Source organism: Mesoplodon bidens (assembly GCF_964165515.1).
Source record: "Mesoplodon bidens genome assembly, chromosome: 19".
Lineage (NCBI taxonomy): Eukaryota > Metazoa > Chordata > Mammalia > Artiodactyla > Ziphiidae > Mesoplodon > Mesoplodon bidens.
In genome coordinates this window covers 51,891,977-51,900,965 of record NC_138179.1, presented here as the reverse complement: position 1 = coordinate 51,900,965, position 8,989 = coordinate 51,891,977, and the positions used below count along the sequence as shown (strand labels likewise).

Here is an 8,989-nt window from a genome sequence, read left to right as displayed (position 1 = left end):
CCCGAGCCCAGCCCAGCCATGGCACCCAGAGTTCTCCACTTCCTCATTCCCTGCCCTCTATCAGGGGCTATGAATCCCAAAGGAAACAGCCCCAAACCAGAAGCAACAAATCAGGTGTGCATGGATACCGCTGCTCTAATGAGCCCTCAGGTGGAGACTGGTGACGGGAGAGCAGGAGCAGGATTTAGACAGAGAAGGACAAGTAGGGGTTGGTGTTGCTTTGGACTTAAGCTTGGAGAAATCAGGGAGGACTTCCTGGAGCTGGTGTTTTTCGCTCTGGGCACTTTCAGTGCTTTGTGGGGAGATGGCAGCTTCGGGGGGGATGGGGGCCAGCTTTGCAGGAGGGCAGAGAGGGGAACTGGTTCAGCCGCTCTGGAGGTCAGGTGTGCCTGGCTGGAAAAGAGGGGAGGTTCGGGGGGTACATATGGTGAGGGCCAGAAGCAAAGAGGAAGGTCCTGGCAATGCGCTGTGAAGAACCAGGGCCTGGGGTCCCAGAACAAGCCCTGGTCTTGGAGTCATACAGGTGTGGGGCCCAGCCCCAGCCCTGCTGCTTACTATCCATCCACGAGGCCTCTGGGCAAGTCATCAGCCTGACTTCCTCATCTGTAAGTTTCTCTAAGTTCCCTCATCTCTAAGATGGAATAATAAATCCTGACCACCGGCAGTTGATTAAATGAGACCCTTAGGTGGGTGTGCCTAGTGCAGTGCCAACCATACAGTGGTGAACCAGAGCCATCTATTCAGTCAGCCATCCAGTAAGTGATTAGTCCATGTGTCCAGCCCTGTGCTAAGTACAACACACTGCTCTAAGGAATCCCGCCTCCTGCTTCTGTGATCACTAAATGGGGTAAGCAAGACAGCAAGTCATCTGAGCCACCTGATTTGTCCCAGGCGCCCCAGGTAACCCAAAGAGTGACCGTGCAGGGACGAGTTCAAAGTCAGGGAGAGATGGAAGCGTGTGGGCCCTGGGCTTCCTCAGAGGCCACCAACAAGAAAAACTGGACATACTACCAAGAGATATTTGCAAAAGGAAAAGCAATTCTTTATTGCATGGACATGGTACAAACCATGAGCCTGTTACACGATACAGCTGCTTCTCGCACCTCCCTGCTATAAGGGAGGTGGGAAAGCTGAAGCGGGGTCTGGGAAAGCATGTGAAGCACCCAACTAGGAGATGAGGGACCCCTTGAGCTGGACCCTCTGAAGGCAGGGCCTGGAGTTTGCTTTTCCTTTCTTTTCTTTTTTTTTCCCCTTTATTTATTATTTATTATTATTTTTTTAGCTGTGTTGGGTCTTCATTGCTGCACGCGGGCTTTCTCTAGTTGCAGCAAGTGGGGGGTTGCTCTTGGTTGCAGTGCGAGGGCTTCTGATTGCAGTGGCTTCTCTTGTTGCGGAGCACAGGCTCTAGGTGTATAGGTTTCGGTAGCTGTGGCTCGCAGGCTCTAGGGTGCAGGCTCAGTAGTTGTGGCTCGCGGGCTTAGTTGCTCCGTGGCATGTGGGATCTTCCCAGACCAGGGCTCAAACCCGTGTCCCCTGCACTGGCAGGTGGATTCTTAACCACTGCACCACGAGGGAAGCCCGAGTTTGCTTTTCTGGTCCCTCCGGCCAGCTGTCCACGCAGCCTGGGGAGGGTGGGGATGACGGGGGTGTCTCTCCTGCGCTGGGCACTTAGATGTCTCTCTTTTGAGAAGAAACCACCTTCCCATCCACTGACTCCTCAACATTGATGAGGACTTTGCCGCTGCCACCACCTCCCAGGGAGGCTGTAGAAAGAAGAGGCAAGCTTTAGAGTGGGAGACTCTCCATGTCCTCCCTCCCAAGGGGCCAGGACCTTGGCTGAGCTCTGGGAGAACTGCACAGCACCCCTGATAACGGCCATTGGCCAATCCTCCCAGAGCTGCCAGGAGGACTGGTGCTGAATCACTCATCAAAGAGATTGGCGGTGGCAGCGGGAGGTATGCTCTGCAGTGAGCAAGAATGTCAGGGCTTTTAAGCTGTACATAAACAGAAATTAATCATGGGCATCTTACCATAACTGCATGAAGGTGGGGCAGGCGGGGTGGGGGGAGGCAGGGTTTGGGGGGGCTATGCCCTGGACAAAGCTTACTCATCCTGGAAGGTTCTCAGTAAATCTTCAATCCCAACCCTACCTGGGGCTGATAGAGGGGTCCCACTGGGGAAGAGGTACCTACTGGAATGGGCATGTCCCCACCCTACTGGGATGCTTGGCCTCTTTCACCTTCCTCCCCATTCCAAGAAGAATGGTGGCTTCGATAGCTTCCCTCTCCCCTCAACTCAGGAAGAGCTAAGTCTCTTGGACTTCTCTGGCCGTTCAGTGGTTAAGTCTCCTCACTTCCACTGCAGGGGGCACGGGTTCAATCCCTGGTCGGGGAACTAAGATCCCGCATGCCGCCCAGTGTGGCCAGAAAAAAGAAGAGTGAAGCCTCTTACCTTCTCTGGTACCAATGCCAGCCATCCTGAAAGAAAGGGGGAAGCAGATGTAAACAACGGACAAAAGCTCAGGTCTGCCTACAGGAGGCCCCGGGGCACAGCTTAGCCGTCCTCTCCAGCCCTCACACCACCCTCACTCCCACATCTGACTTCTCTAAAGCCTGGGACATCCTGAGAGCCACCCCCAAGCACACAGATTCTGATCTATGATAACACCCCATCTATTTCATGCTGGAAATGGAACCAGCATTAAATCCAAGACCACGAGCCCAGCTGCTATCATTTACAGAAGGCACACAGGTCCAGAGAGGTGACATGACCTGCCCAAGGTAACGGCCAAAGACTAGAGCGCAGAGTCCAGCACCTCTTACTCCTTGTTCTGTTCTCTTTTCACTGTAGATGCTGCACTTAAGATGACTCTCCCCCCTCAACCACAACTGGCCCCTCCCTCACGGCCCCCTGCACCCGAGCCCCCGCCTGGCGTCCTGGCCCTCCAGCAGGCTGCGGTAGGTGGCGATCTCCTGCTCCAGCCGCGTCTTGATGTCCAGCAGCATCTTGTACTCCTGGTTCTGGCACTCCATGTCACTGCGGAGCTCGCTCAGCTGGGCCTCGATGCTGTTGATGAGGCCCTGGATCTGCTGCAGCTGCGGGGCGTAGCGGCACTCGGTCTCCGCCAGCGTGCTCTCCAGCCTGGCTTTCTGGTGGGGCAACAGAGCAACAGACATCACATCAGGCTAGACAGGAAGCCGCCGAGGGCTTGGGGAGAGGGGCTGAATGGATCGCAAGGAACAGCCCCCAAGGGAGCTCGGGAACGCCAAGGCTTACACAGCCATGGAGGGTGGGAGAGGCTGGGGTGGGTGGGGTGGGAGCCAGACCATGCTGAGCTGGGACTGCAGCTCCATCTCCAGCCCCTGCATCGTGCGTCTCAGGTCTACGATCTCCGTCTTGCTGGTCTGGATCATCTCTGTGTTGGAGGCCACCTCCTTATTCAGCTCCTCTGTCTGTAGGTCACGCACAAGACAAGTCAGCTCCGCGGGCCTCCTAGGAGCTCAGGGAGCTGGAGCGGGGCTGGCAGGTCAGGCCCACCTTGCTGTGGAACCAGGCCTCGGCATCCCGGCGGTTCTTCTCCGCCATGGCCTCGTACTGCTCCCTCATCTCCGCCAGCACGCGGGTCAGGTCCACGCCCGGTGCCGCGTCCATCTCCACGTTGACCTGGCCGGCCAGCTGGTTGCTGAACTCCTTCATCTCCTGCAGGGTGGGTGGGGCCCATTCAGAGACAGAGGGCGGAAGCCAGAACCGAGTCTGGGGTCCCACCTGCCAATCCCGGCTCCATCCCTAACTCACCACGTGACGTTGGCTCTGCCCCGTACCCACCCCGGGCCCCTGTTTCCCAACTGCACATGAAGACTTTTTTTTTTTTTTGCGGTACGCGGGCCTCTCACTGTTGTGGCCTCTCCCGTTGCGGAGCACAGGCTCCGGACGCGCAGGCCCAGCGGCCATGGCTCACGGGCCCAGCCGCTCCGCGGCATGTGGGATCCTCCCAGACCGGGGCACGAACCCGTGTCCCCTGCATCGGCAGGCGGACTCTCAACCACTGAGCCACCAGGGAAGCCCCACATGAAGACTTTTGATCGCACGAGCCCCTCAGCACTAAGGGTCCCTCCTCCTCTCTAGGTCCTGCCGAGGGAGGACCTCAAGACAGTAGGGCCCTTGTGTGAGTTCATGAAGCAAATCAGGACAGCAGTGCCCACTGGCCACCTGGCCTGGCTATAGATCAGAGGAGAAAAGGGGTCTGGGTCGACAGTGCTCCTTCCTCTCCATGGGGACCCCTGTGTTGGGGGGCGTGCATATCTGAACCACGAAGCCCTTCTCCCAACTATGAGGAGGCCCCAGAGGCCCCACTCTGCCTCCCATCAGCCCCAGCCACTGCCTGGCTCTCACTTCCTCGTGGTTCTTCCGGAGGTAGGCCAGCTCCTCGTTCAGGCTCTCAGTCTGCAGCTCCAGGTCGGTTCTGGCCAGGGCCAGCTCGTCCAGCACCCTGCGCAGGCCGTTGATGTCAGCCTCCACGCTCTGGCGCACGGCCAGCTCGTTCTCATACCTGGAAAGGAAAAGAGAACCCAAGTGAGGAAGGGTGAGGGGTCTGGGCCACTTGAGCTGGGAGAGGGAGCACAGGGAACATACTTGAGTCTGAAGTCATCCGCAGCCAGCCTGGCGTTGTCCATCTCCAGGATAACCCGGGAGTTGTCGATAGTGGCCGCCAGGATCTGCAGGATACAGGGAGCTGGTGTCTAGAGGACCCCTCCCTCTTCCCTGCTGTTCTCCCTGCCCTGCACCCCAGGCGGGACCCCTCAGTAAACATCTCCCCTCTGACACCAGCAACGGAAGCCTGTAGGGCCCCGGGGCAGAGTCCAGGCCACCACTTGGTCTGCCCCAAGCCACCCTCCTCGTCTCCAGAACATGAAAGACCAAGGAGCCAGGGTTGCAGAGAACCCCCTGTGGAAACTGCCTGACCTGGAAAGGGTGCCCTCTTGGGGGTACTCCACCAACCTCCCCTGTAGACAACTCATGGTCGCCGGCCTCCTGCACACCTTAACACAGCCATGCATCTACAGAACGTTCCAGTCAGGGGGAAACTGGAGGGCAGCTGCAGAAACTGGTGCAGGTGAGTGAAGGGTGAGCGAGTGGCTGGGAGAGCCCATACCCAGTTCCAGGTCTCCTAAGGTCCAACAGTGCTTTTGCCACCCAAGACATTCGAAGGGTGACGCAGGCAGTCCTGGCGTTCTGGACTCCTAGAACTTGAGGTTCATCTCTACACCTCCGTTCTTGCAAAACAACCAAAGGAACGCTCTAGGCAGAACCCTGCAGGGTGTGAGCACTGCCCCCACCTCAGCCCCTACTGGTCGAGACCAGCGTGCCAGGATCCCCAGCACAGCCAGGTTGAGCAGATGTTTGCAGGCATCCACACCTGGAACGCATTCCCCATGCTCCAAGTTTGCCGAGGTTACACATCATTACCTGGGAAAGCAAGGATTTCCCCCAGGCAGCTGGCACCAGCCACCTGCTCCCCTCTGCCTGACACCCGAGGACTCACCTTGTCTCGGAGTTCTTCGATGGTCTTGAAGTAGGGGCTGTAGTCATGCTCCGGGCTGGTTGGGCTCTGCTTCTGGTACCAGTCGCGGATCTTCACCTCCAGGTCAGCGTTGGCCTCCTCCAGGGCACGCACCTTCTCCAGGTAGGACGCCAGGCGGTCGTTGAGGTTCTGCATGGTGAGCTTCTCGTTGCCAGAGAGGAGGCCGCCACCGCCGAAGTCACCAAAGCCACCACCAAAGCCTCCACCCAAACCACTACCAGCCCCTCCACTGAAGCCGCCCCCATAGCCCCCTGCTGACCCCGAGGAGACAAACCTGGCAGAAGGAACTGAGATACTGCGGCTCCCACCTCCCCCATAGAGACTCCCCCCACCAAAGCCTCCTCCCCCAGCCATGAGGGAACCCCCCCAGGTCGAGCCACCCCCAAAGGTGGAGGAAGAAGTCTGCAGAAATGTGGTGCTCATGGCCAGGCAGCAGCCCTGAGCTCTCAGCAGCACAAGCAAAGCTGGCAGGAGGCGTGAGCTGGGCTGAAACCCAAGGTCTGCACCTGTCACCCCCAGCCCCAGGCTCCTTATATACCCCTCCCAGGGTGTTGTGGGACCATGTCTCCTCCCCCAAAGGGAAGCCAACTCCTTCTGCGTTCCTGGCAAACACAGCCACCTGCACACCTCTACGTGGCTGGTATGGGGTTTTTCTTTTCTCTCTTTCTTTTTTTTTTTTTAATGCAACAAAAGAGATGATTCAGAATGAATGGTGTTTTGCCCTGGGCCATGGTTTTAACACTTGGATTACAGGTTCATCTCTACACTCCAGGAGAAAACTGAAAGGAGCAAATTCGCATCACATCTGCCAGGCCTCCGCCTGCACTCTTAGAGGCTCAGGCCAACCTCACCCTCCGCTGGCCTTCTCTGCTGCCCGCAGGTGGCCGGCTCCCTGCTCTCAGTTTGAGACTCCACTTTTCATCGCTGCCCTGTGTGGTCCCTCTCACAGACCCCATGTGCCAGCCTGCGGGCTCTGGGGATTGGCGGGCAGAGGTACACAGAGGAATGCAGGGCCCACAGGGATAGGCTGAGGACAGGAGAGCGATCCTGAGTCAAGTCCCAGCTGAGGTGACCAGAGGGGCCAGCATCTGCCACTTCCCTGATGCTCCAAATGGACCCCTCTCCTCCCCCACCCCCAGTCCCCCTCCTTCTTCTCCAGCTCCCCCCGGCCCTCAGCCCCATGGCACTGGCATTCTCACAAAAACCAGCGGGCTCAGGGCTGACAAGGGGCTGATTGATTATCCCACTGCCTGCCAACTACATGTCACTGAACCTTTGCTTGCTCCTGCGACAAGCTGGGGCAAGCCTCTGCAGATAAGACGGGAGCAAGTTCCAGAAAGCCCCTGCTTTCTCCAGGGAGAGGCAAGTCGCTGCACAGCGGGACTAGATTAACCCTGTTTGTCGTGTCAACCACCACGAGGCTGGGGAGGGACCCGATCCAGAAAGCTGTATGTGCCTGAGCACCATGAGGAGGGAGGGGATAGAGAGGCCTGGAGGGCGGGCTGGAAGACACCTGGGAGATGTTTTGGTTTTTTTTTTACATATTTATTGGAGTGTAATTGCTTTACAATGGTGTGTTAGTTTCTGCTTTATAAAAAAGTGAATCAGTTATACATATACATATGTTCCCATATCTCTTCCCTCTTGCATCTCCCTCCCTCCCACCCTCCCTATCCCACCCCTCTAGGTGGTCACAAAGCACCGAGCTGATCTCCCTGTGCTATGTGGCTGCTTCCCACTAGCGATCTATTTTACGTTTGGTAGTGTATATATGTCCATGCCACTCTCTCGCTTTGTCACAGCTTACGCTTCCCCCTCCCCATATCCTCAAGTCCATTCTCCAGTAGGTCTGTGTCTTTATTCCTGTCTTACCCCTAGGTTCTTCATGACATTTTTTTTCCTTAAATTCCATATATATGTGTTAGCATACGGTATTTGTCTTTCTCTTTCTGACTTACTTCACTCTGTATGACAGACTCTAGGTCCATCCACCTCATTACAAATAGCTCAATTTCGTTTCTTTTTATGGCTGAGTAATATTCCATTGTATATATGTGCCACATCTTCTTTATCCATTCATCTGATGATGGACACTTAGGTTGTTTCCATCTCCGGGCTATTGTAAATAGCGCTGCAATGAACATTTTGGTACATGACTCTTTTTGAATTATGGTTTTCTCAGGGTACATGCCCAGTAGTGGGATTGCTGGGTCACCTCGGAGATCTTGAAGGTCAAGGCACCGCTTCAGAGAGCAGGATGCTGAGGCCGGAGACGGGAGTCCAACACTCAGGAGAGCCCTTTTCTCTGCCACCAGCTCAGGGCCCCGTTTTCTGGGGATACCCGATACCTGTGGGCAGTGCCACTGGAGGCGTGGCCTGGCCCTCTGGCTTTGGCTGTGGGGTTTAGAGAGAGCCAGCGGTGGGGAAGTGAGCAAGACCAGGCTGGAGAGTCAGGAGGAGGATTCCTGGACCACAGCTGCAGCACCGTGAAGTTGACAAAGCTCTGGATTCCCTGGGACCTGGCTTCAAGCCTGGCTCTACCCATCACTGCTTGGAAAACCTTGGACACGGTACCTTTCAAGTCTCAGTTTCCTTGTGGCAACGGGCACTCTCAGCTCCCACTTACGGGGAAGCCCTGAGGCCCAAGAGCCCCCATCCTGCCTCCTCCTTGCTCCCCATCTTTTGAGGCACCGGATAGTGGGGTGCACGTCTAATACTTAGGACTCCCAAGTACCATCACCTGGGGGGACATTTTTTTTGTCCTTGGGCATCAGATCTGCCCTGTGAGTGACCGTCACACTCTGCCGCATTCTTCCATAACCAGCACCTATTGGGCAATGCAGGTCATTGTTATTATTGCTCTAATAACAGGAAATTCTTACTTCCACGGCATCCTTCACAGTTTACAAAGCACTTCTGCATCCACGCCTCCTCTATTGCTCACAGCTACGAAGGTGATCCCTGCCCCTATTTCAGAAGGAATGAAATTGCAGCTCAGAGAGGGAAGTGATTTGTATAAGGTGGTACAGCTAGTAAGAGGGCATTACCAGGACTCACTGGGTCCTCTGACCGCGCCCCCCAACACTCAAACAGGAGACAGGAAAAGAAGGTGTTCCCCTCCCCAGACCCCAGACTCCTGCACCTGAGCTGGGGTAGTGGAGTATTCCTGGTACGTGGGGGTGGACTTCTCCTCTCCCAGCATCACAGTGAGCCAGCCTCTGAGTGCTGGGCCCAGACAGTGAGGTATTGTCTCATGGGTGGTAGGATACTGTCTTTTCCTCTGAAAGAAAAATAATCAAACTCACATCAGCCATAGCTCATTAAAGCCTCTGCAGACATTACGGCCCCAGCAATTACCCCGGGAAAAATTATGTGCCATCACCCCAGGGTGAGGGAGGGCTGGACCCC

The 8,989-nt window shown here is 56.2% G+C and overlaps 1 protein-coding gene across 2 annotated transcripts; it reads right to left on the bottom strand.

Moving 5' to 3' along the window:
- Window positions 1-1,452: 1,452 nt before the first annotated feature.
- Window positions 1,453-6,004, bottom strand: KRT15 (keratin 15; the record flags this gene model as incomplete). Of its 2 annotated transcripts, XM_081220182.1 has the most annotated exons (8): window positions 1,453-1,763; window positions 2,452-2,477; window positions 2,917-3,149; window positions 3,327-3,452; window positions 3,538-3,699; window positions 4,393-4,549; window positions 4,633-4,715; window positions 5,543-6,004. In XM_081220182.1, the coding sequence occupies 8 exons, from the start codon at window positions 6,002-6,004 to the stop codon at window positions 1,669-1,671; spliced, it is 1,344 nt and encodes a 447-aa protein (XP_081076308.1). In that variant the 3' UTR covers window positions 1,453-1,668. The 2 variants fall into 2 exon arrangements, with proteins under 2 accessions (XP_081076308.1, XP_081076309.1); XM_081220183.1 differs by lacking the exon at window positions 2,452-2,477 and having other exon boundaries at window positions 2,905-3,149.
- Between the last annotated feature and the right edge of the window lie 2,985 nt (window positions 6,005-8,989).